This window comes from Brachycentrus maculatus, unplaced genomic scaffold (assembly GCF_059751285.1).
Source record: "Brachycentrus maculatus isolate JH-2025_06_01 unplaced genomic scaffold, ASM5975128v1 h1tg000055l, whole genome shotgun sequence".
In the NCBI taxonomy this organism is placed as follows: domain Eukaryota; kingdom Metazoa; phylum Arthropoda; class Insecta; order Trichoptera; family Brachycentridae; genus Brachycentrus; species Brachycentrus maculatus.
Genome location: NW_028280809.1, coordinates 6,098,856 through 6,126,645, shown reverse-complemented (window position 1 = coordinate 6,126,645; position 27,790 = coordinate 6,098,856). Strand labels below are relative to the sequence as shown.

The window sequence follows — 27,790 nt, the reverse complement described above, 5'->3', positions numbered from 1 at the left end:
TCGTTCCCTAGTAAATATATCAATTCAAATTCTCTGATATCGATGTATATTTTTTATAGTTAAAGTTTATTCCTTGAAACTCATCGAAACGCGTTATGTTTTGCTGATGTATTATTTTCTTTAAAAAATATATCGAACTTCCAATAACTGATTTCTCCCAATATGTGATAGACGTAGTAAATTGATGACATATTCATGGTAGTAGCCTTAAAAATCCCATTAAAAAATATAATTTTATGGCATTATGAATTATGAACGAACTGTAATCACTATATTCCTACCTTATTTTTCCGTCAATCACAAGCTTATTTAATTATTGCAATATTGGGAAAGAAGTGGATTATTATACATAAATATACTTATAAGCAGGTGTGTAGACCTAGCACGTGAGTGATTCAACGCCATTTATTAAGATATCGAAAAAAAGTACTATTAAAACCAAATTATCATACTGCTTCAATTGTAAAGTGTGGAATTATGTTACAGTATAAAATGCAAGTGATTGTATTTTTACGCTTGAAAAAATATTATATATCCCACTAAGAAAATCAACCGTTCTCCTCATCTTACTTTTTTTTTAGACTTATTCTTATTTTCCCCCTTCATTGTTATTTTAATCCATTTTCCTTCCATACAGGAAATAGATGAAATAATTTTCAGATACGTGTGTGTCTCTAGTGCATTCCTAATAGTAATATGTTGTTAAAAAAGAAATGCTGTCGGTTTAATGTAAGTACGTATATTCTCGATAGCCATCTTTCAGGGCCTATTCCTTCCTGTTCAGTTAGGCGAGTAACATCCCTCTGATTTATTGCACTATCTGTCTCTGAAATGTTGCATTTAAATGCACCGGGATGGCCGCATATCTGAGGTTCTCATTTTAATCTTAGATCAAAGATGTAAACAGGCGGGGCATGATCAAACTAATACGATCTGGCGTTCCTAGAAATCCTGCCGATAATCTAAACAATCTCCAATATTAACTGCATAATCTTGCACCCAGATTGTAAATCTATTGCGTGATAATTTATGTCCGGCGATGAAAGCTCCGATGCTTACGTTTTTGTAGCGAAATAAATATCGGTACAAATGTGTGCTTTGTATCAGACGATAATTTTTGTTCGCTTATTTTCGTCATAGTTTATTAAAATGAATCATTGTAAGAAGATACCACCTCCATAGTGTAATGATCAGCGCGCTTGGATACCGTGCTGGAGGTCCCGGGTTCGATTCCCAGGGGGTCAAAATAAATATGGGTGATTTTCGCTCTCATAGTTATTTAATATCACCCTGGACTGGTACAAGAAGCGCAAGGCTGATCACCTTGCCTTCATGCACTTAATAATCAAGATACTGCGTCGCTACGATGCAGTGCCCTATGCATCATTGGGTGCGCATAAGGGTTAATAAAAAAAGAAAAAAAGAAGATACAATGTTATGTAGGTACAACATGTACATAATAAACCATGAAAGCTTTTTGATCTTGATTTATGTTAGGTACTTATTTATAATAATATCCAGGGTTTTTTTTGTTTTATAATTGTGAATACAAAAAAAAGTCATTTTAATTTCTGTAGGTTTACGAAATTCGTCCTAGGCTTATGGTATTTTCGTTCCAGAGCCCTGAAGCTTAGATAAAGGATATCGGAACATATTATTTGATTTTTCCGTAATATCTTTATTTACGAATGATATATTCATGGAATTAGACCTACTAATATGTACTGATAAATAATTCATATTATAACATATGAATCTAGTTTCAATATCATATATTCAATACCTACTATTGATTTGTCCCTCAATTTTTTCGTAGCTCTGCATGTTGCGAATATGAATAACTTTGAAGAGAAACAATACAAGTTCTTAATAGCTGTGCGTGAATAAAGTTTGACTCACACTTATTTTTATTTTTGTAAGTTTTTTTGGAATATGTTTAAAAAACTAAAAGATTATGGTAGAATAAATATGTATGGAAATACTTTGTTGCGATACTATAATGTGATTTTTTATAAGTCTGTCTCGCGCAAACATCGGGCTTCAATTAATTTTATTTGGCCTTAAAATCATGGTCCGCAGATGTTTTTTGGACAAAAGGTCATGAAGCACGATCATATTTAATAAGGCATCGCCAAATGTAGAATCGTACGTGTGACGTGTGTACGAGTACATAGAAAATGTGAAATCCATTATTTTGGTCGTGTTTAATGCACTCCTCCGTTACATTAGAAACGGTGTCGGTGAAACACGGATGATTGACGTTTCGCGAATTTAAACGTCTGCAAACATACGAAAAAAGCTCACAATACTGAGAAATTTGGCGGATATGCTTTTCTTTAAAGGCGTATTCCTTTTTTCTTAACCCAAATAAATATATTGAAATAATACGTTGTTATCCGGTGGCGTTATTTTTTGCATGGATAGTTCTAGTGGCGTAGTTTATTTTCAGAATTAAATACAGTTAAACCTCGATATAACGATTGTTTATAATTGGATTTATATGAAAAAAAAATTTTTTTCTTCAAATATTAATATTGTATTAGAATATAATGAAGCAATACAAAACACAAACAAAATTATATTTATTGTCTTCGGACACTCATCGTGAAGTGACGTTGCTGTTTGATATCGACGCGCTTGCTCTCAATAATAGGAAAAGCTTTGAAAAAGGAATCAACTTTGGTATGCACTTTTGAAGTTTTAAGATATAATTTGTGCTTATCATGGGCTAAAAATCGCTTATATGCGGGGACACTTAAGTTTAAGCGTGTAAAATATTAAAATAATGTTTAAAAAAACAACATTTGACCGGATTTTTTGTCCGTTATATCCGAAGTTCGTTACATAGAGGTCCGTTATATCGTTTTGCTGTATTGCGAAGATGATGGTAATTATTATATTAAACCTTTTCCATTATTTAAATAATAATAATAAAATCCTTATCTGCACCCCAATGGTGCATAGGGCACTGCTTCATATAAACGCAGTGTTATCTTGATCGTTGACACATGAAGGAAAAGTGATCAGCCCTCCGCTTCAGGTACCAGTCCAGGGTTATATTGAATAAATATGAGAGTGAAAAAATCATTTATATTTTTTGACCCCCCCTGGGAATCGAACCCGGGACCTCCAGAACGGTAGCCGAGCGTGCTGACCATTATACTACGGAGGCGGACAAAAAAAACATTTAAAAAATATAGGATTTTTTAAAGAATTTAAGCAAATTTTTAATTCTTATGATAAAGATTCGATAAAGATTCGGTAATTCCGAATTGAATTAAAACGGGATTCCCGGTAGTCTATTAGGAAGATTACTTCTAAAACGACCATAAAACTTGTGTCTCCATTCTTCACTTTTTTTCCATTTGTGTTTTAGTGGCAAGTCATCCGAGACAGACAATGTAATGAGGATGAGTAATTACGGCACTAAGTGCTATCACTATCCTTGCGTTAATAGAACTAAATTAGCGAGCTGTTTAACCCTTCGTTCAATTTGGAGAAGCAGTGTATCACTAATGATTTATGTAATTTAGATTGGATTTTCTCTTTCATGCAAATCAAATGCTCATTTGCAGTTTTCTTTCAAATTTACTCAGTCGGATTTTGTACCAAAAACCTACCGATTCCATGTCATTAGTTAACCGTATTTTAAACCACAGCATTCGTTAAGTTGCAACTTAATTTTCTCTAAATCCGGGTAACATTATACGTAATTGATTTTTTCAAAATACCGTTTTTGCATTGAAAAAATAAGTTTTTCTTCGAAATAGTTATATCGTTTTGAAAAAAAAGTGTTACTGAAAGGTTAGGAGTCAAAAAATTGTAAAAAGATTTTTCTAAATATATTCTAAAAAAAAATCAAATATCTGATATTCCTTTAAAAAATCGAGCGTGAAGAGACATGTGACCTCTCCGGTGGTCTCCGGTGGAATGAATGCGACTAAACGAATGCTGGGCCTTAATATAATTTCTAGTTTTAAAATATGCATAGTATTTTAATGAATATAAAATATTTGATTATGTTTATACAATAAAACCGTGCATAATCTCAATTTGACGATCAGCGCTTTTGATATAATTTTTTTTCTTTTTGTATGCTATTTTAAGAATTACGTACGAAGGCCAACTTAAAAACAGCGTATCGTTTTTCTGGCAAAAAGTAGCCTTTTGAATTAAAAAAAAGTACCCCTTTGAAGTTGTTCATTGCTTTTTGTCCAGTGCTTCCTCGTTACAAATACGCTAGCGGTTCGTTGGACACAGAATGCAGAATGATGTGTCTAATTTTGCTGATAGTAATATTTGGCCGTGGCGCTGACAGCCCCATATTGTGACCGCGATCCGCGAGGTTAAGCACCCCTTGCTCGGAAGATCGGATCCGCGTTTCCACAAAAATCTCCACAAATAGAAGTTCTGCGAGGCAGAGATTCTCAAACATTGAGTAAAAATGTCCTAATGACGTAGCGTTGTGTAACTGTGTTGATATTTTGTATTTACAGTATTTTGAGTGTGTCTAAATATGAATAAAATAACTGGTTAAATTATAAGCTGCATAAAAAATGATTGAAATGCGTTTCCCAGTAGGTAAAATAACCCAGTTGGGATCTTGGATACATTTAAATAAAAGAGTCTGCTAAATAAAAACGTACCTAATTCAACCATAGATGGCTCTAGTAAACTCTTATGTACAGTGTTATGATATTGTTGATATATGTAGGAGTTTAAAAAAAAGTAGTGTGGTTTTCAATCATGTGTAGAATAGTAAATGTTGCATGTGTGTAAAGTGATCACTTAACCATCCTACTGTGGGTCATAAACTCTGTAAATACCCAGACTTCCATATATCGTACTCGTACAGGAGAAAGTGACTAACAAAATATAAAAAGTTTAGCGAGGCCATTTGAGTCACTTTTGTATGGCAAGAAAGTAAACATCAATGCAGTTTGTCATTTTTAACAAGTCAACTTTTTAACAATTTTTAACAAGTTATGTACTTCCAAGTTTAAATTCGTTTTGGGATTTTTCAGGGCAATTTATTATGTTTATTATTATGTTATCAGCAATATCATCTCTTTCGTTTTCGTTTCTCTTCCTCATCATAGTCACATGCGTTATATTTAAAATAAATATATACATTTATTTTACGCCATAAATATACCTATTATTAGATATGCGTATGCCATTTCTTATCTCAATCAATTATATAATTTTATTGTTTTTATAATCCAAAATTTAACATTGGTATTTACTTTTTAATTCCTAATCTTGATATACATACCTACTTACAAGATTATATATACATTTTAAATCTCATCTAGCATTGATAAATTGTTAAATAATACAATAAATTTATCTGAGATACGTACTCGTATATCACAAGAAACCTGTATGTGAGGGTAAAGAGAGATGGATAAGAAATGTGAATAGGTATAGAAAAGTACTAGAAGTGGATATCATTTTACTATAGAATAGCAAGCCGTTTAGCTAAGTTAGCAAGAATCTTGGTAGCAAACTATTGTAAAATGTCACAGCTGAGTTCTTTATAATATGTTCTCGTATGTATTATATATATATATATATATATATATATATATATATATATATATATATATATATATATATATATATATATATATATATATATATATATATATATATATATATATATATATATATATATATATATATATATATATATATATATATATATATATATATATATATATATATATATATATTTATATATATATATATATTTCATTCATTTAAAAATATGTAAACACATTGAGAATTGAAGGATGTTTTATTTTGTCATTTATTAGAATCTCGTCTGTCCCCTGATTGGCTGGCAATAATTTGTTATTGCACCGCATCCAACCGCGACGGCACCACGTAATGTAGTGACCAGAGTCCATACATTTTTTGCTCTTTGTGCTGGCCGAATCATTATTTTGCACCTACCTATCAGACGTGTTTACTTGGAGCATCAGATTTTCCAGCCAAAAAAAAATAACAATAGAAGATCGAGTACCATGGTTGAATATATCGTAATGTTTTATTTTTATGTCATACAGAGTGTATACATAACAATATAGGTCTCAATTACTTCTTCAAACCCTCATCCCCGCTTGATGGTGCATAGGGCACTGCATCATATAAACGCAGTGTTATCTTGATATTTAACACATGAATGAAAGGTGATCAACCCTCTCCTTCAGGAACCAGTCCAGGGTAATATTGAATAAATATTATAGTGAAAAAATCACTTATATTCATTTGACCCCCCCCCCTGGGAATCGAACCCGGGACCTCCAGTATGATAGCCGAGCGTGCTGACCATTACACTACGGAGGCGGATAAAAAAAAACAGTTTTGCGCTTAAATTATAATTATTTTTGATCAATTTCATTGTTTTAGGATACGTATCTAAAATTATACACGGAAGTATTTCGTAAAAGTTCACTCAAATTATAGTAAAATCGTATAAAAAATGGAAAATTATCATTCAGAGTGTTTTGCAGTACGGACGGCTTTCAGTCAACTTGCTGGCAAAACTATTTCATGTCGAACTGAAATCAGTAAAAAACATACGTACCGTAGAACGGGGCTACTTGAACTTTGATGTGTTACTTGAGCCCATGACATGATTCGTTGTTTCCCTGACAGGTGACACTTATTGTCACGATACGTTAATTATTGTAGACCAAATACAGATTTAAATCTCTTTTTTTGTACTGGGCTTCAAGTAACACATCAATGTTCAAGTAGCCCCGTTCTACGGTACTTCGGTGTTTCACAGCACTCTCACGGTAATTTTTAAATTTATCTTAATTTTGTTGTTGCCTTCGAACCGAGGTTTGAGAATGTTCGGCAGTCCGGCATCAAGTGACGGAATTGGCTTTCCTTTTTCCCGACGCGGTATTACAAGTCTGGAGGAGGCGTCTCCATTGATGCGTCTGCACATGAGGACGCAGGACGGCACAGTCCAGTTTTGTCTTTGTCACCAGTCTGTGACAGCTGGCTCCAACTTGATCCTTTGTCTGGTGAACTCGTGAATTCCACACCAGTTTCGAATCACCCTCCGGGGAAGAGAGATCGCGAGATACACTCGGTCGGATTCAATTTCTGTTTTCCTGATCTCGCTCGTTGAATTTCCCCTTATTTTTATGTGGGTCTTATCGAATCAAATGCTTTTAATTCGTTATCGGTGATGCGGTTTGTTTATCGTTAAAGTGGAGGGAAATTTAAATGGAAAAGAAAGAACCGGGCGGTTTCGTTTTCGCCGGAGATCTCGTATGGAAAATGTGCATTTCGAACGGGGGATATCCTAAAAATTACATCAAGTCTTTGGAGGACCTTAGAAATATTACGACAAATAAGGTACATATATTATACAAGCATTTAACTATCGCATGATGTGATAATAGTCAAAACATTTATTTTTCACGTGAAAATCGAATTATTCTCTTATTTAATTCGCTCGTGTTTTACGGGTAGCCAAGAATCATTTCGGTGGATATTAAAATCGATTTCTTTATATTATTTCTACCGGGTGATATAATTTTTAAATCACCGTTTCACCTGACAGAGTATCGTTATTTTATTGGATGTCAATTTCATAGAAAGACGTACCGGCTGTCAAATACATTGCCTATATCAGGGATGGCGAACCTTTTTTGGGTCCGCGTGTCGAAAATCCTCAAATGTTACCTCTTGGTTGTATGACGTGTCCATGCAGTATTTATTTTTGACATAAAATAAAAATAAAATTAAAAAATTATCAACAAGCTTAATAATTCCAATATACAGTTTCCCAGAAATAAAGTCTTAATCAATAATAATACACTTTAGTTATTTATGAATGAGATTTTTTCTGTTGTACATTCGATGACAAGTTCTTAATATCTGGTTCATATTTCGTCACATTTACTAATACACACGACCAACTTGATTCATCGTTATCTTTCTCTTTCCGGACGACCGTTATACGTGCGTATAAAGTGATCTCTTAAGCCAGCCAAATGCGAGGTCATAAGCCCTGGGATGCTAAAATTTCCTCCTTCATTCATAAAAAAAACTTTAGGTGTTTCATCTCAAATACTGTTACTTGACTTACGGATTAAAAATAATCTTTTTTTGCTTCCTGTAAGGGATAGATCTACTTTTTTGTAGTTTAATTAGTAGTTAATTTATTTTTGGACGTGATCGATGTATTGTACGCACATTATAGCTTACCGGACACGATACAATTAAGGAAAAGTCAGCTATGCTGCGATTTGCTGTCATTGCTTCCATTATTTCGACATGCGAACCAATATGATATTAAAATGAATTAGAATATATGTAATACATACATATTACTGTTAGAAAGCGAAAGTGTCGGGTGTAGTCCCGTGGTTAGGGTCGCGGACTCTTAAGTCAGAGTTTCTAGGTTCGAACCCACTCTACCACAATTTGATACCTATTTCTAATAACGGGCCGCTTAGGCTCACATAAATAGTATGAAATTGAAATATTTGTGTAAAAAATAAAACACAAATATTTCTCTTTTTATTTAAAAACATAATAGGTAATCGTCGTTTTGGGATTTTGAGCTATTTTTACAACCAAATAAACCTAAGTTGTAACTTCATAAAAAATTCATATTTTTAAGTCTACAATCTTTTTTAGTCCCTATTGTTTTTTTGGATGGTCAAGTATCATTTTTATTCTCATTATTTAATATTTAAATGAACGCGTTTTATCAGCCCTTTGCTCACATTTCTGCGTTTTCAGGCTAAATATAATTTTCAGTTAATGACCCGTGGAAACAGTGAATATTTTTCAGGAGTCAACCAAAACCTAATACGTAACTTGCAGATACTTGACGCCAATGTGAATGTTCTTTTTAGTCGTGTCTGTCAAGTATTTTTGTATGTCGACTGCTTAACTACATTCTATTACAGCAGACTCAATTTACAAGTGTCTCATAAACTGTAAATCGATGTCATTTCAAGAAGTGAAAAAAAAAACGAATTCTAAAAATGAATGATTTTAAATAAATTTGTTTGTATATATATATAAGAGAAATTAATTAAATATGAATTTATGTTAAATAAAAAAAAAAAAGACCATTTGACTATATATGAAGGGGATACAACGTAACACAGAACTCAATCACCGGCCGACCGCCGTAGAGGTAACACGTCTTTCCAATCCTGATTTTTATAAATAATTTTTATTGGATATTTTTTTGTTGTTTTAGAAGATATGAAGATTTTTTGTTTCAACTCCTAATTCATTACCGTAGAATGGGGCTACTTGAACTTTGATGTGTTACTTCAGTCCAATACAAAAAAATATATAAGATCGTGGTATCGATCGAAGTATCGTAACAATAAGTGTCACATGTCAGGGAAACAATGAATCGTGTCGATACGTTCATTATTGTAGACCAAATACAGATTTAAATCTTCTTTTTGTTCTGGGCTCAAGTAACACATCAAAGTTCAAGCAGCCCCTACGGTAACTCTTTTATTTTCAAAACCATATAATTATTTCGAAGAAAAACTTATTATTGTAGACCAAATACAGATTTAAATCTTCCATTAATTATTATTGTAGACCAAATACAGATTTAAATCTTCTTTGTGTTCTGGGCTCAAGTAACACATCAAAATTCAAGTAGCCCCTACGGTAACTCTTTTATTTTCAAAACCATATAATTATTTCGAAGAAAAACTTATTTTTTCAATCCGAAAATGGTGTTTAAGAAAAAATCATTTACGTAAAATGTTACTTGAATTCAGAGAAAATTATGTTCGACATTCGAATTCGACAAATCTGGGTATTAAAGGAAAATGTATTTATTTGAAGAGCGCGTTTTTTCTTTATTTGAATAAAGATTGTGTGTTTGAACACACTTTGACGTTTCAACGTAGACTTATCTGAAACGTACCATGATTCGTTTTAAACTTTTCCAACAGATGTAGGTAGTGTAGCCAATCTATAACGTTAACAGAGTCTGGTTCGATTCTTTGGTTACTTGAGATTATCGATTTGGCCCGGTGCCCCTGTGAGTTGACTTCTCTATTGTGGTAGGTCTTATGCGCCTGCGCACAGCAACGACAAACCCTCTAATTTCACCCATAAATACAAAAAAACCCAAGTTCATATCGTGGCGGTGTGTATGTAGGAAAAAAGCGAGTCGCCACAAGTGTCAAAATGCGTTGGAAAGTTGAGTGCACCAGTGCCGTCTATACAATTTGATACAACGGTGAATAGCAAGCAAAGTGTGGTGTTTGTTTTGCTCTGTTTTGTGATGTGACGTCCGCTCCTCGCTTGCGTTTGAAAGCTTTAAATTTGTGTTAGCTTAGGTGCGAGGTTTACGGAGTGTGACAAAGTACGATCTGTAAGGAACGGACGGGGCTCTTTATTTTATTGTGTTTTAAGAAGGCATTGTTCGTACGAACTGCACCTAATTTTCGTTCCACAAGGTTGATATTATTAATTATTATTGGCTCTGATCATTTGGTTGATCAGTTTTCTGATGCAGGGAATAAAAACTAAAAGACATCACTTCTGCTGACAAGCTATGGTATTTATTTTTGAAATATAACGTTTTAATTTTCAATTTATTTATCCAAAATAACATTTGTTGTTATATTAATCACGTATACACTTAGAAAATTCTTATTTTGTATGTAAATATTTGTTTTTTTTTTACTGTTATATATTTTTTTAAATTAACCTCTAACGTACTTTTACACTCGTAAAAATACAGCACACATGTGTAATTGTGAAAAAAATATCAAATCACCTGATACGAAAAAATATGTATTAGACTGAAAAGTCAGTCAATAAATAGATTTAATTTTTTGATTCTTACACAATATATTTTAAAATTCCACTTATAACACTATTCATCAGATTGAAGAAAATATTGAATATACGTCAAGTTAGGAGTATCGGCGGGTATGAATGAGGAGATGCATAAACGTGGAAGAGGCGAAGAATGTTTGCAAAGATAGATGGTGTGGCGTTCTATTCTCTCTACCTACCCTTGCGGTGAAGCGGCGTGATTGATGGTTTGGTTAGTTAGTTAGTTTGAATATACGAGTACTTATATATATATTTTTAATGAATTTCCAATTTCGTATGGATTCGAACCCAATTGCTTTTCACAACGTTCTGAGAGTCAAAACATTTGTACACGAATGCCGGATTAGCTCTACCTAGATGCCATTTATATAAAGATTTAAACCAGCCACGTTTAAGCCCATTAAAACCTCCAATTTCCATATTTCCATCTCAATAAAAAAAATCTTTCGAAGTGTCAACCATTTTTTTAAAAACAATTTATTAAACAAATTGATTTTCTCAATTAAATTAAATTTAGAAAATTTCATGAACGCTGAAAGTCTTTTTTTACCGGTAGCTTGAGAACGTATTCAGTCTCCCATAGTACTACATTATGATGAATTATCTCTCCATTGTTAATAGACTTCGATATTTCAATTTTTATAATTCAGTCTTGTGCGGGCCATGGACCCAGGAGGAGCTTACCGATGTCTCGTGAGTTTTCTTTATTATAATCTCCATATTTTAGAAGAAGAAAAAATCTCTGAATTTTTTTTCTTGAGCCTTAGACATGTTATTCAAAGTTCTAAATTCGTATTCGCGCTGTTTTGAAAGGCAATTAAACGATAATTTAAATATATTTAAATATTTTTAATTTTATACTGAAGTTACATTACTCAAATAAAAAAAATGCATTTCGTAGTGCATTTCGGCCATTTAGTTCTGTAACACATTTTCGGTTCTAATATCGTAACGCAAGATCTAATTTATTATTATTTAATAATAAAGTGTGGTGGCGCATTTTCAAAATATCGCTCACTCCTTTCAACAACGTCATTAGTTTATCAAAAACTTGATTTTTCAGGAGATCGTTTTTAAAGTTTAAAAATATAATAAAATGTATGTATTAAAAATAAATACCAAGCCACTTATTGAACTTTTACTGTGCAAACAGATCTTTTTAGGTAAAACCTGAATGTTTTTTCTCCATTTGAAAAATATTTAGTATATTTTAAAAATTATAAAACAATACGTTTTCCTCAAAATGCAAAAACAACACTTTCTGCCGTGTAGCGGGTAAATATTAAGTTAAAAATATGCCTTTACAACATTTTAAATGTGTCCAAATACTTGTTCACAAAATATAAGTTTGTATAAGCTTAATAATAAAAATGAAAATGGTATTTTCTGGCGTTTCTCATGTGTGTGATTATAATCCGGGATTCGGATCTCACATACTAATATAAGAGTTTCTGCTTAATAAAAAGCTTCTTTACATCTCACCAATAGATGTCTCTAGTGAAGTTTTAGTGATTCATGAACAAGGTTTCTAAATTGGTTCATATATATAGAACTTCCAAGAATTTGAGTAGTGTGGTTGTCAATAATGGGTAGAATTGGTGAATGTTACACGTGTGTAAAGTGATCACTCAAACCAGCCTATGACGGTCGTAAGCCCCGTAAATGCCCAGACTTCCATATTCTTCTTCATCTTTGATGAAATGTCAAAAAATAATATAAAAATATGCCGCTTATGCTGGGATATAGTACATTTTTTGGGCATTCCAAAACATGCACAGCTGAAAATCTACGATTTTTGATACATGACGTTGTTGAAAGGAACGAGCTTTATATGAAATTGTAGTTTTTTTTATAACCTATGACGTGAGTACATAAAGGATTTGCGCGTCACAGTTTTCCGTAAATATGTATTATGCTCAAAGTTTTTTTTTATATATATGGCATAACCTTCATATCATTGGTTTATTTTAGCCTGTTGCTAGCAATCTTACTAAATCTTTACGTAGTATGGAGCGAAAAATAATCCCGTCGTATATTGTTTCGCCTTTCATAATGTACCGTGTAAAGCCCTATAAAATCTATACCACGTAAGTTGAAAATTACGACTTAAAACTTCACGTGTGACTTGAAGCCAGTAAAAAAAGTTAAAGTAGGAATAATAGTAAAATATCTAGTGGGAGGGGTATTGCTAGTATTTACACATTCACCAATCAACAGGTTGTATAATTAATTTAAAATATCTTTACAATTTCTTCAATCAAACCAAAATTTTGCTGATGGTCTTGGATGTTTGGTTCTATGAAAAAAGCAAAATAGTTTTTCGACTTTATTAATGTGTAATGAATTGCTACTTAAATTTAATAATGCCTTTCAATCAATTATCGTTTAGCCCAATTTAAGAAAGCATAAAGTAGCCGTCTCGTAACAGTCTTCAATCCAATTATCCTGTTAAAGCTGTCCCATAATGGCTTTGATACCAACGTAATACCCCAAATTAACCATACATATACATATGTGTTTTTTTCATGAATTGTTGGGATTATTAATACATTGATTCACTAATAAAATATATGAATGAAATCCTCTATTTATATTATTCCCTAAAAATATGATAAACGTGACTGCAATTTTAAGAATCTTTATTATATGCGATTCATGTTAATGGATCTTTGTCAGACGGGAGGAATATCTAATTTAACATACTCAACTTATAAAGGATTGTATTAGACTCGTTTTGTGTTTATAACAGCCAATATAATTAATATTTTCATCCATTATTTTCTTTTGGAAAATTCGCCCTCTAAAAAAACGTTATTTTCGTAAGTTGGCAATGAATGACGTCACAGAAACGATGGTGTTATTTTAATGTTGGTGTCATTGCTGAATTATTGGCGGCTCTATTTGTTGATGTTTGTGAATTTGAGAAATTATTATAATATTTATCATTAATGCCTACACATTTTATTTCAATTGCCGTTAGTTTTGTGTTGTGATTTATTTCGTTTAATTATAAGAGACGTTTCAGTCGCTCTTTTTCAACAGTTAATAATGCTACGATTAGTTTGAAACATAAGATCCGCCCGGAATGGTTAGTTTTATTTTGGTCAGGACAGAATCCCTCATTACTTGGAAGCTGCGGGATACAATCCAACACCCTAGTAGATTATCTCTACACGTAATAACGCGACATGGGACGAATGTTTAGAGTTAATTGCGTTCTAAAATTAAGCATCGCGAGTGGAACCCCTTAAACTGTGCTCCATACTAAAAATGTACGATAAGAAATTCGGTTGGGTTTTGTTACTTTCTTCGGAAAGTAACAAAAGGTAAGGACTTCGGTCCGGCGTTACTTAATTTCGATTGCAAATTAACAAAGTATTTCAACCTTCAATATGGAAAAATCGCAAAAACCATAGTAAAAATATATAACTTAATATTCGATTCCTATAACTATATTTTATTTCAGATATTTTAATGAATGTTATTATATTGTTATCGGGGTTGTTAATTTTTTCCCTGTTGTTTTTTTTTATACTCGTTTTTTATTTGGTAATGCTTTTTTCTGGAATTCTATTTACAAAAATGATCTTGCAAATTATAGTTGATAATTAGTTTTTTTCTTCTTCGTTTTCTGACCCATTTGATGTATAGCGCATTGCATCAGATCGACGCCATGTTAAGTTGATCGTTAATTATGTAAAGGCAAGGTCCAGTCCTGCGCTTCAGGCACCTGTCCGTGGATATATTGGTTCTGTTTTTGTTTTGTTTTGTTTTTTTTTTCAACTAGATGCAATTGTGTAAAAGATAAGTATATGCGATCGTTTATCATACTATATAAAAAAACAGAATGATTGATAGACAGTTTTCATTTTGGCATAAAAGCGCTCATGTTCATTGACCTGTCGTGTTTACTACCGCCGCTTTCTTTTCTTCGTCGCGAGTGGTGTTTATTCTGTATTCCCACGAGTATTCCCGCCAGCCAACAGCTGATCTCGGCACCCGTCCACCGGTCCACCGGTCCACCCGCTTGGCAGTCTCCCCCGCACGCTAGAGATAGTCGCACCGCACCGGCCGACCGCAACTGTTGGCCCGGCGTGCCGTTTGTCATTTCAGTACCTCGGGGGTAGCCAGCGTCGCACTTAGCTCTCACACTGAAATAGTAATTGGGTTACCGCTCGCAAAATGGATTTCCTCTCGCGGCTGCTGAGGAAGAGTCCGGCGAGGGAGATGTTTGCCAGCCTCCTGGATCAGGACCCTGCCCAGGTTAAACGATATATCGCGAGTGTTATCCGAAGATTTACGTCTTACTAATAAATCGAGTGATTTTAACCATAACTCTACGAAATCGTTCTTATTTTTGAAGTATATATTTTTATGTAATTTGTGTGCCCTTGTTGTATTTATAATGTTAAGATTTTGAGACCTTTTGTATCGGAAAAATGTTTTTGTTTTGTTCCTTATAACCCAGCTGTGATCTCTACTTACGTCGTTCCAAATTCTTGGCAAGTGCGGCGATTTTTTTGGCCATCGCCCTAATGGGTACACACAACATTTTGTTATGTATACAATCGTCACATTTAATACTGCTCGGTTTATTTTATCAGCACGTCGATATATTTGTATTCAATAGCCGTTATGCTCTGCATTTGGGTTACACACTGTGAAGAAATTATTCACCGTACATTTTCGCGCCCCGCTTCGTTAGTTTCGAGGAATTCCGACATATAAATCAATTTACATTCGTGTTTTATCATTTTTACAAAATGCTCCGACACGTTAACACGCCTATCTTCTAGAAATTGATCTCTCATATAAATGAACTATTTGCATTATTTTTTGCGGTTTTCTGCATTGATTACCAGCCGACACGCAGCCCCCTAGTATTTGTAAATAACGCGAAGTTATTTCCCTACATGCAGTTCTTCGTCAATGCTGACTTTTCGAGAAGGTTTACCGACACAGAAAACCTGCTTCGTTTTTGGTGAAACCAGATATTTCGGTAATTATTTTTAGTTTCGCTTTTCGTGTAGTAAAAAATCGAGCGTTTCTCGAGTACATTAAACGTCAGTCGATATACTTTTTTTAATGTACTTTCGACTCGTGTCCGACAGAAACTACAATATAAAGTTATGTTCCCTAAAAATAAACATAACTTTTGAATAAATTGATTTGAAAAAATACACGTGTGATTTTCCTAACTTAGATTGGCAATATAAGTTAAATTCGTTCCACCCACTGCCGATTGAATAGTGCTGAACTTGGCTCGCGACATTTACGTTGGTGTATTAAACCAAGAATACATGCGAACCTGGTTGCAAACAAAGAAACAATACTTTGTTTTTGCAGACACCATACATATAAGAACAATCTATGTTCTGTTTCGCTTTCTTTGACTGGCAATAGGCACGTTCGCGACAAATTCCCAGATCTGATACAGATCGAGGCTTTTCTCACTGACCTTCTCTTCAAAGTAATCTTTTGTTAGTTGTATGGTGCTATGCCAATAAAATTAAAAATTAAAAACTATATTGAGAAATTTATAGAAAATGTGAAACAAGATTGTATGCTGTGCATTTACATTTAAAGCTTTCAATATCTCTGTCACTGCCAATCTAAATAAATACAAGTTTGTAATGTTTTGAATATTAAAAGCATTAGCTTTGTGGATCATATTGATACATTATTTTATAAAAAGACTCTGTTTTTTTGATCCACTCACATGGATGTTAGTGGATCAGAAAACAAAAAACAAGTTTGTAAAATCACCACAATTTTTTTAAAGAAATATCCCGGTGTAGGCTGTAAAATGGATTTGTAGTTAGTTACTTCAGTTAGTCAGCTAGATCCGATTCCGACCCGGCGTTCACTTCGCTTCAATAGACGGATTTTTATTTATCGATGAACAATTATCACGAATCGTATTTATTTCCTTCTTTCTTTTGCTCTCTTAGCAGATGTTATGGTGCGTCTCCTAAATTTAACGAGATACACTCTCCTCCATTCAGATTGAGTGCGGTGGCGCCGCTAGGTAGTAAATTTAATTATCCATCCAACCCTTCATTGTTTTTGTTTAGTCACCTTCGTGCCCAACTCCTCGGGATCTCTGGAAATATACGCGCTTGACTTTGGACGTTTTGCTCGTATGAGTTTGGCACCGATTCAACTAATAACTACCGGCTAGTGGCAAATGTCCTATTCTGTTCTCTCCGACCTTGGCCAACTGCGCATCGGTGGAAATTCAAGGGAACGCTTGCCTAATTTCTCCTTATCACCTTCATACCACCTATAATACTTACATATATCGCATAACGATTGACACTCGTCATCCACGAGACGCTAGTAATAAAAAAAATGTCACAGTCTCAGGTAACAAAATATATTTTTTAATGAATTTCTGAAAAAATGGAATCATATTACTGTAAAACCTCGATATAACGGACTAATTGAGGGGAGGGGGTGTCCGTTAAAGCTGAAAGTATGTTATATAAAAATAGGTTTAAAATAAATGAATAATTTTTTTTGACAGTATGAACATTGTTTTTAGATATAAATAAGCAATACAAAACCTAACAAAATTATATTTGTTGTCCTAGGACACTCGACGTGAATTTACATTTGATTATACCTGAACCAAAAAAAACAACAGTAAAAGAAAATCATATCCCAGGAAAACGATACACGAATATAAAACAGGCATAGAACCACAAGATCAAATATACCATGAAACTAATGAAACACGTGCCGCGTTTGGTCAAAGAAATTTTCAGCATTACCCAATAAAGCTCTTAAACGTACTTCCATTTTCCATTGAATATTATTATTATTATTATTATTTTTTTTTTTTAATCATTAATTTTTGAAAATATGTATGACAGAACTATAATATAGATGGAAGATGGAAATTGGTAGAATCAAAACAGATCGTGTTATTCGGCCACGAATTCGTGAATACGTGACTACAATATACAATATATAATATATACAATATATAATATATACAATATATAATATACAATAACTAGGTAACTGCATAAATATGTGCTGTAAAAATTAAAATAATGCCATCTTTACTTTGACTCATAACTTGATTAATAAACGATTTTCGTTTCTAACTCATGTCTATCGTGTTTCTCGAAATCTTTGCATGTTGAAATGCATAAAATATTAATCTGATCAGCGGTATCTTCCCACCTTTAGACGATCTTAATTTGGCGCAAACCAGATCACATTTTTTTGTAATTGTTTTGGTCGAACGGAATATTATATTACTCCTCAACAGAAAGTCTGCCATACCGACTCGTTATCCAAAAATATTGGAATAGATAATTATATATTTCACTGCATATATTAATTTTTTGTCCGTGTTTTGGTTCACTTACGCCCACATTTAACGTTTTTGCAGATGTATTAATAGTTTATACAACCATAATATCATTATTATGATTATTTTTTACTCGTATTTACTATACACTGAACTCTCCATTTACACGGTAGATACGTTCCACGCAATACCGCGTAAAAAAAGCATTTTCTCACCCTTATCCGCGTCCAATGGTGCATAGGGCACTGCATCTTATTGACGAAGTGTAATCTTGATCGTTATATACATGAAGGCAAGGTGATCACTCCTGCGCTTCAGAGATTTTACACTATGATATTATATAAATATTAGAGTGTAAAATCACTTACATATATTTATTTTCACCTCCCCCCCTGGGAATCGAACCCGGGACCTCCAGCACGGTAGCTAAACACGCTGACCATTACACCACGGAGGCGGACATAAAAAGTATACAAATTTTTTTTTTTTAAATTACGGTGTTTTCTTGTAATCAAATTCAGGATATAAAAAAATAAAACTCAGTATTGCTTATTGTATCTTAATTTTATTTGAAAAATACTTATTTAAGGCTGATCTCGCAAACATCTAATTCAGAAAGCTACCGGTCATGCAAGGGGCCAGACAGTCTCCGCGCGCATTTTTTATAAAGAATATTGGAATTTGTTTGTTTTAGAATATATACTTATAGAATAAATACTTTTGGCATTTATCTCCTTATCTTTCAATAAGTCTTTTCTTTTCACAATCATATATTTATTTCGAAGTAAAATTTATTTTTTCAAGACAAAACCGGCGTTTTAAGCAACAACAAAAAAATAATTGCGTTAAACGTTATCTGGGCTAAAAGACAATTAAGTTGCAGGCTATCGTATAATCCGCCTTCAATCAGTCCGACTAATATCACGTCTACAGATATCCAATTTGAAATAAATCTATCCGTGCAGTTGACAAAATATTTTCCATCGCCGTACATTTTTCTAAGGAAGTCTGCTTCGTATTGTCACGTCAATCTTATTTTTGTCCTGTAAACATATTAATAAACTGTAGGGTTGCTCAGTTTGATGAACTCATTAATTTCGACGTCTGTAGTTTTCCTTTTTCTTTTTCGCTCATCGCTTTTTAAATAAAACAATATTTATTGCGAATTTGCTCAACAATGACATCTCGTGGGATTTTTCTTTGAATTTAATCATAAACGTTGATTGTTTTGCTAATAAAATGAAATTATTCCGCATGTAAAACCGTATCTCTTGGAAATTTTCCCATTAACGTATAATTCAAAGCTAATTTAATGAATGAGGTGACAGTATTTTCAGATGTTTTGCGGTCACGATTTTATGTCATTTATTTCGTTTTTTTAATTAATTTAATTTTAATTATTAAAAAAAACATTACGTTGTTTTATTGTTTTTTTTTTAATTTGCCTTACATTGATTTTCCATGTTGACATCCCCTACGTAAAAAGTTGGAATTTAATTTTTAAGTATTTTTATTAGTTTATGCCAAATGTCTAAAACGGAAAAAAGACAAAACAACTATGTACAATACACCACAAAAAAAATAATACTACATATTAGGATACGATTATTTTTTGACATCTCAGCATAGATGAAGAAAAATTTCGAAGTCTGGGCATTAACAGAGCTTATGACCTGTCATAGGCTGCTTAAGTGATCAAATGTAAATTTCATGTAAAAATAATCCCGGGTTCGGATCTTGCATACATCCAAAAAGGGTCTCTGCTAAACAAAAGCTTTCTCAATCCAACATAGATGGCTCTTGTAAACTCATATGTACACCGACATTAGATTAATGATATATGTAGGAGTTCCAAAAATTTTAGTAGTGTGGTAAATGTTGCACTTCTGTAAAGTGATCACTTAACCAGCCTATGACAGGCCATAAGCCCTGTAAATATCCAGACTTCTATATTCTCCATCATCTATGTTATATGAGATACCAAAAAAATGTAAAAAAATTATTCCTTATTAGAGAAAACACAAATTTGTGAATAAGTATTTGGACACACTTAAGAAGTTGTAAATACGATTATTTTATATTTTATTAAAGATGTACGTAAAAAAAAAACGATTGCAATTTTTATAATGCATAAACGATAGAAAAATTTTGACTACTAAAAATTAGCATTTTTTTTGTTGCAATCTTTTACGTAGGTGTCGTAATGTAGGTATCTACTTATGACTGTATTTCGGCAAAAATATCGTAATTTTTTTATGCAAAAAAAAGTCTACGTAGGTACCTACTTATTTAAAATTGTCAGTCGAATTCCTTATTTAAAATTGATGAAATACATAATTAGAGGTGTCTGTCAGAATGCACGAAATTGTTTTATTTTTTTATTGTTATGAAGTTTTTAGACCTTTTATTTAGTTTTAATAATCTGATTTTCGAAATGGCGGTAAACGGCGTAATAATATTGCGATTATTTTTTGATTACGCTTTCGAGGTTGCCATGTTTGTTTGGATAATATTGACAAATAGGGTTTGTTTGCACACATCTATTGAGTACATTATAAGTCTTTGCCCTTTTAATTATTTTAATATTTCATCACAGCTGTACTGGGCGAATACCTTATAATAAATGTAATTTTTTAGTTGAAAAATATTTTTAAAAATTGTTTCTTTCTTCCTGAAAGATTTTTTTTTCGAATATTTTGCCAAAAAAAATATTTCCACTCTGCAACATTCTGACTTAAAATGAAATATATTATTGGTCAAATTATAAGCAAAAATAAATTAAAAATCATGTTTTCAAACGTTTCTTATGTATATAAATATAATCCAGGACTCGGATCTCACATAAAGTGAAAAGAGTCTTTGCTTAATATAAGCTTTCCTTATCCCACCATAGATGGTTATTGTGAACTCGCGCATACTGTGTTAAGTGCTTGATAAATATATCTAGATGTTTCAAGAACTTGAGTAGTGTGGTTGGCAATCATGGGTAGAATTGGTGAATGTTACATGTGTGTAAAGTGATCACTTAACCAAGCCTATGTCGGTCGTAAGCCCTATAAACCCCCAGAATTCCATATTTTTCTTCATCAATGTTGAGATGTCAATAAATAACGTTCTTGCACTCTGACTGAAAATTCTATACTTTTTACAAATCTGATTTTCTATTGTATTTTTTACTAAATCAAATTGAGTTTGTAGGATATTTTATGCAAAATAAAAACAAAGAACTTTTGTGATTTCACTAAATCATCATAGCGAGCATTTGGTGGGAATTCCAAACAAATAAATACAAATATATTTTTAAAACTTCCCACACAATACCAAGAATAAGAAAGTAATTGGTTTTTTGTTCTTCTCGTTCTATTTCGCAATTGACATTAATTTTTCTTTTATGTATTAATTTTAAATCAAACACAGATTTTTTGAGTCTACTAAGTTGTATTTTATTAACAAAAAACACGTAAAAAATTATATTGTGACAATTGTTTCGCCTTGTTAGGGCATTATCAAACGAATGTCATTCGTTTGATAATGCCCTAACAAGGCGAAACAATTGTCACAATATAATTTTTTACGTGTTTTTTGTTAATAAAATACAACTTAGTAGACTCAAAAAATCTGTGTTTGATTTAAAATTAATACATAAATTAAAATGGAGTTCTACAAATTAAACGCCAAGTCAATAAATTAATTTTTCTTTTTCAAAATATTTGGTGGGAATTCCAAACAAATAAATACAAATATATTTTTAAAACTTCCCACACAATACCAAGAATAAGAGAGTAATTGGTTTTTTGTTCTTCTCGTTCTATTTCGCAATTGACATTAATTTTCCTCTTTCAGAATGCTGCGGCAGCTACACAAGCCGATCAAGTATTAACTAATGAAGCAGCAGCCTCTACAAAAAAATTGTCGGTTACGTCTGCCCAGGCAAAAAACAGCAAAATATCTGATGGTGAGCCTACAATCAATGAATATTTATAGCCGCCGTGTTGGAAATAATTTGCTCTTCATGTGATCCATCATAATTTAGTAAAAATCAATCAATTAGCTTTGTGTTATTTATATTTAACCCAGATTGTGATTCGTTTTATTAATGCGCTTTAATTTTATTTTCTCCATTCATTCTGTGCCACATTAATTAAATTTAATAATAACCGAAATACATCTTATTTTTCATTACCACCATGATAAACATTCAAAAGGGAATATCCTCTACTAATATTTCTCTCTAAAATTAAATTTGTTATAGTTGCAGTAATTTTTAGCGTGGTTAAGATTTTAGTCGTTACAAAATTTCCTGTTATAAATATCTGTTTATTTTATGTTTTAAATATCTTTTAGTCAAATGAATCTTCTTTAAGTTATGTATTTATTTGGTAAAAAATTATTCAGAAATTAAATAAGTTTGAACTTTATAATATAGATGTAATGAAGCAAATATCTAAAATCATCTGGATCTGTTAATTTCAAATGATAGGCTACTTGAATTTATGGAAAATTACTTTATTGTATATTACCCAGAAAAAAAATTATGATTATTTTTTAAATATCTCTAAAATGGTGTGGAAAATGTTTGTTGGAAATTTTTTAATGTTTGTATACCTGCGTATACTTTCTTTTGAATTTTAAATGATCGCTAATCAAAATTAATTATGGATGATTATTCAAATTTTGGAAACATATACACCTAGAATATGATTTTTCTGTACTATCCAAAGTTTTGAATTTTTGAAAATTTGTAATCTTTTTCGATTATAAGAATTATGTTACTTTCTCATAATCAAAATGCATTTTCTATCTTGCAATATATAAATTTATTAAAAAGATATGTATGCAGTGTAAATAAATTTTCACTCGAAAACACATTTTCTTTTCAAACATCTCACAAATATCCAAAAACAATATATTTTTCGCTTTCAAACCATTGCTTCCCGTTCATTGATGGTTGAATTCTTGACCGCAATCTAGTACATTGGTTTTCTGACATCTTCAATTTAACGAATTTATTCAGAGATACATAAATCTTTCATTCAAAATGTAATTGTGGTATCCCGTTCTCATTATGTCCGCCTCCGTAGTGTAATGGTCAGCACGCTCGGCTACCGTTCTGGAGGTCCCGGGTTCGATTCCCAGGGGGGTGGGTCAAATTAATATAAGTGATTTTTTTCACTCTAATATTTATTCAATATTACCCCGGACTGGTACCTGAAGCGGAGGGCTGATCACCTTTCATTCATGAGTTAACGATCAAGATAACACTGCATTTATATGATGAAGTGCCCTATGCACCATTGTGGTGCAGATAAGGGGTTTGAAGTTGAAGTAAAGAAGTTCTCAATATTTCATTAACATATTTTTTACTGTTCCTTTTGTACATTACAATTCATGTTCAAAACGTATTTTCATCTTCATTTACATTTGTCGAGTGGTTATGTGATAACTTTTTGTTGCTTTTTTCGTTGATTTAATAACTATAATTTTGATTGTCATGCTGAAGCTATCGTAAGTTATTTTAAAACTAACATTTGATCCATTACCGTATCTTCATGTATTAACAAATCCATGGACATAATAACCAATGGCCGTTGTGTGACATTAACTTTGCAGACTCATCCGATAGTTCTTTAGACTATGGCAGTGCCAACGAAGACTCGGCACCCCGCGAAGATAGTCTCGTTCTTGCATTCCACGATATCAACTTAAATACACCTAAATCTGGTGAGACTTCATTTTGTCATAAGATTTCATTTGATTTTTCAAACCCACCTTTTTCAGTTTTAAGTGTCCGTTTTCATTTTTTTTTCATTGTTGAATTAATGTTTACTTGTTTTAATGCAAAATTAATTGCACAACGCTTAGCATGAATCATTGCACTTTGTGTTACGTTAATTAAATTTTGTTCACGCTAATGTTTGTTCATTCATTTAATGTTAGAATGTTTGCATTTTACTGTCCATCTCTTAAAATTAGTTTAAAGTAGTTTATCTTAAATTTATATTGTATTTTTGTTTTCATTATGCTTTTCTACATAAGTCTTTTTTTTTCAATTAAAGGCCTGGTAAATCAGTAATCATTTTGAGTCATGCCTATGATTTTCTGAATTTCTTAAATATTTATCTTCAAAGGGGTATTTTTAAATTTATTTTCTTTTTATTTTATTTATTTTAATTCCTTTTATTTTATTTTTTCTTTCAATCCATGCTTTGGAATAAGCAGTGAAGAAAGATACAAAGGAGTCAGTGTTCCTAACACCGTACGAAGATCAGCATTACAGAAAAAATGCATCGGGTGATTTTTCAACTGACGAGCAACAAGATCGAAAGGAGAATTCGGAAGAGTTAGAAAAGTCTATGTTGCAAGAGTCGTTTCCTTCGCGCAAGCAAAAAGTATTCAATGTCATTACGGAGTCATTCGAAACTCCAGATTCTAGTATTATAGGCGACCTAAATTTGTCATCGATAGTGTCGAGAGACAGCTGCGAAATTGGACAGGATCCTTTGAGTGCAATCAGCGAAGTCCTGAATGAAAATTGCACTGTTAACCTGAATGAAAATGTTGTTGCTAGTAATACCACGATTTCAAACATTTCTGCTCAAAATTTAAATCTCCAAGATGTAGAGAATGGAAATTATGATTTTAATCAAGATGAAGGAATCGCCGTTGTGAACGCCGAAGAGCATGATGAAAAATTTAAGGCATCTGAGCAAAACGTTGAAGAATTATCAAAAATCGATTTCGATAGATCTAACCAAGAGTTGGAAAAAACAATCGACATCTCAATCAATCATTCAAAGGGCGAGCTTGCCGAAGAGTTGCCATTTCCCGGTAATAAAAGTAACATTTCAGTGTCATCAATTTCTAATGATAATGAGACAGAACACTCTGATAGAACATTTTCAGAGAGAGACATTACCCAGAATATTCTCGAGCATATCAAAGAACTTTCAGATGTTAGGAAAAGTATAAACAGCCTTCTTGAGGGATCTAAAAACCTGAACACATCGTGCGTAAAACCAGCAAATGAAAGCCAATTATCTACGTCAATCAATTTACATGAAAATATTGATATAACGCAGTCGGAAGGAATTGCTATCATTCAAGACGAAATTGCTATCAATGAATCTTGTAGCGATGATAAAACTGGGTTGATACACGAAAAATTCAATCAGACTCTCGAACTTGAATCAAAAGAGCCTCTTTATGAAGAGAAAAATAATGCTATTAACTCATCATATGAATTAAATGTTGCTTCTGATGTGAGCATTACTAAAACTGACAACTATCCATCGGAATCTGTGGAGGATAAAAATATCTCAAATAATTCTAGTGAAGGATTAATAGAACCTAAAATTATTGATGACACCGTAAATATTATTGAAAATCAATTCACACACGATGATTCAGAACCCATGGATTGTGATGATTTCAATTTGTCGGCGATAAATTCTGCAATAACAGAAAACAATGTTAAAAATATGTCTTTGCTCAACGGCTCCGGATGTTTGAATCCTTTTGAAACGAGAACTGTAATTGCCAACACTCCTGACAAAGAGTCAAAAATTTCAGACGTTTCTCATGCTCCTCTCGGGACCATGAATAATACTTTTGACACATCAGAACCGATGGAATGTGATGTTTCATTCCATGTAGATAATCAAGTACCAAATCATCCTGGAGACTCGGTAAATGAAATTAACAAATCTGTATCAGTGGCGGAAGCGTTTGTAACAGAGAAAAATGAACAGTTACAGAAACCCGATAATGCCATTCATATTTCCGTCACGGACTTCGCAACAGAGGCTCACATTTTAGGTGAAAATGTGTCTCACACACTCGATAATTCTGCAAGCATAACAAATGTTATCGATAAGTCTTTAACGGAAATTAGTGATAATGCAACAGAGAAAAATGTAGAATTACAAACACCTGATAACATTGTCCGTCAGGCTGAAGAGAATGTTCTGAATGAAATCTCATGTGAATTTCCTACTCAAGAAGTAACTAATCCTTCCTCCCAATTCCAACAAGTCCATCCAGTAAGTGAAGTGTCGGCAAGCAGTGAAATCATTGTAAATGAGACTGTAAAATCCTTCGTAACCGAAGGTCGTGATGATGAATTAATAAACCAACCTAAAGATTTGTCATTTACTGTTCAAAATATAGAAACACCTGTACCTGTCCCTAATCCGTTACCTAGTAATCAAGATATACCCCAGAACCAAGATGTAGCAAAAGAGCATTTGCCAGAGGATGAGCCAAATGCGATTTTGGAAAATGTAGTTATATCCGATAATGAAATTTTTGTTGGAAGCATCCAAGTCAATGTCTCTGAAATTTCTTCCGCTCCAGTGAATGAATTTCATTTAAGAGCGAATGAAGCTCTCGATGAAGCCAGTGCTTTATTAGAGAATATAGATGACTTCCCAGATTCTATTGAATCGCATTCAAACTTTGCTGAAAATATTGCTACTGATAACACAAGTTATTCAATTCCGCAATCCGATCCATCAGCAGTCGATATTGAAAATCAGGTTGCCCCAACACCGGCCACTCAAAACGTACCCTTGCCTGTAGATTTGGCACATGACGGTACATTTGAAATAGAAAGTGGAACTTTAGACGAGGACATTGATTTAGATCTTCCGCTGGAAATAGAGAATCAGATTATGAATAATGATGGATTAGATTCGGATAGCGACACAATCAGCGTTAGCTCTTCTATTAACCCGTCCGAAATTAATCCATTCGAAACCAGGTGCAAAATTCGCAATACTCCCGACAGGGATACTGATGTCACCTTAACACCAAACACAATAACATCCGAGAGCGAAGCGGCTCTCGATGAACTGCTATGTGCGGAAAAGGAGAAATTACTGAAACGTCTGAACAAGCCAATTAATAAAACTTCCCCAAATAATAATATGAAAAATTCCGGTCAAAAGTTGTCCAATAACCTTTCAGATAACTCATCAACAGTCACTAAGCAGAGCTCCGACACCGTTTCGAGCTTAATGAAAAGTTCTTTAACGGACGATCAATGCAACGCTAATCTGACATCTTTCAATATGTCTATCGCTAACGGAGATTTTGTTAAAAATTCTTCTACTTTTAAGGACAACTTAGAGCGTATGAATGACAACTCCCCGGATTATAATGAGAACACACCAAAATCGACAAATATCATTCGGAGTGAAATATCCAAGCAGCAGTTTGAACACAGCTTCACATCGCCTCTGTGTCGAGACCGAAGAGTGAACCAACTGTCCAAAAGGAACGCGAATGAGAAAATACAAAAAGTGAAGAATCTCTCCCCGATGTCGAGGTGTGGAGATTTAATGGGGATGTCTCCGGTGTCCCATGACGACGGACAGAAGGGAAGTTGTTCCCCGATGAACAAAATGGACGATTACTTGACCGGTGATCACTTCAAGTATGCCAACATGATCGATGACCTGGAGGAAGAATTTAAAATGCCCGGTGAAAGTAAGTTTTTTGAAAAGATGTTTTTTTTTAATTATTTTTATTCTTGTTTTCTTTTTCTCCTTATAGCATTATCAAATGTTATATGTATTCTATTATTTACTTTTTATGGTGGTGTTATATTTGCTT

At 32.9% G+C, this 27,790-nt stretch overlaps 1 protein-coding gene across 1 annotated transcript in view; it reads left to right on the top strand.

Moving 5' to 3' along the window:
* The first annotated feature begins 14,917 nt into the window (after nucleotides 1-14,917).
* Nucleotides 14,918-27,790, top strand: part of LOC148311954 (uncharacterized) — a 61,044-nt gene continuing 48,171 nt past the window's right edge. Inside the window, exons 1-4 of the mRNA XM_088278255.1 lie at nucleotides 14,918-15,120; nucleotides 22,022-22,133; nucleotides 23,789-23,899; nucleotides 24,398-27,664. Coding sequence (XP_088134381.1) covers nucleotides 15,040-15,120; nucleotides 22,022-22,133; nucleotides 23,789-23,899; nucleotides 24,398-27,664 — 3,571 coding nt within the window. The 5' untranslated portion in view covers nucleotides 14,918-15,039. The remainder of the gene's footprint in view (nucleotides 15,121-22,021; nucleotides 22,134-23,788; nucleotides 23,900-24,397; nucleotides 27,665-27,790) is intronic.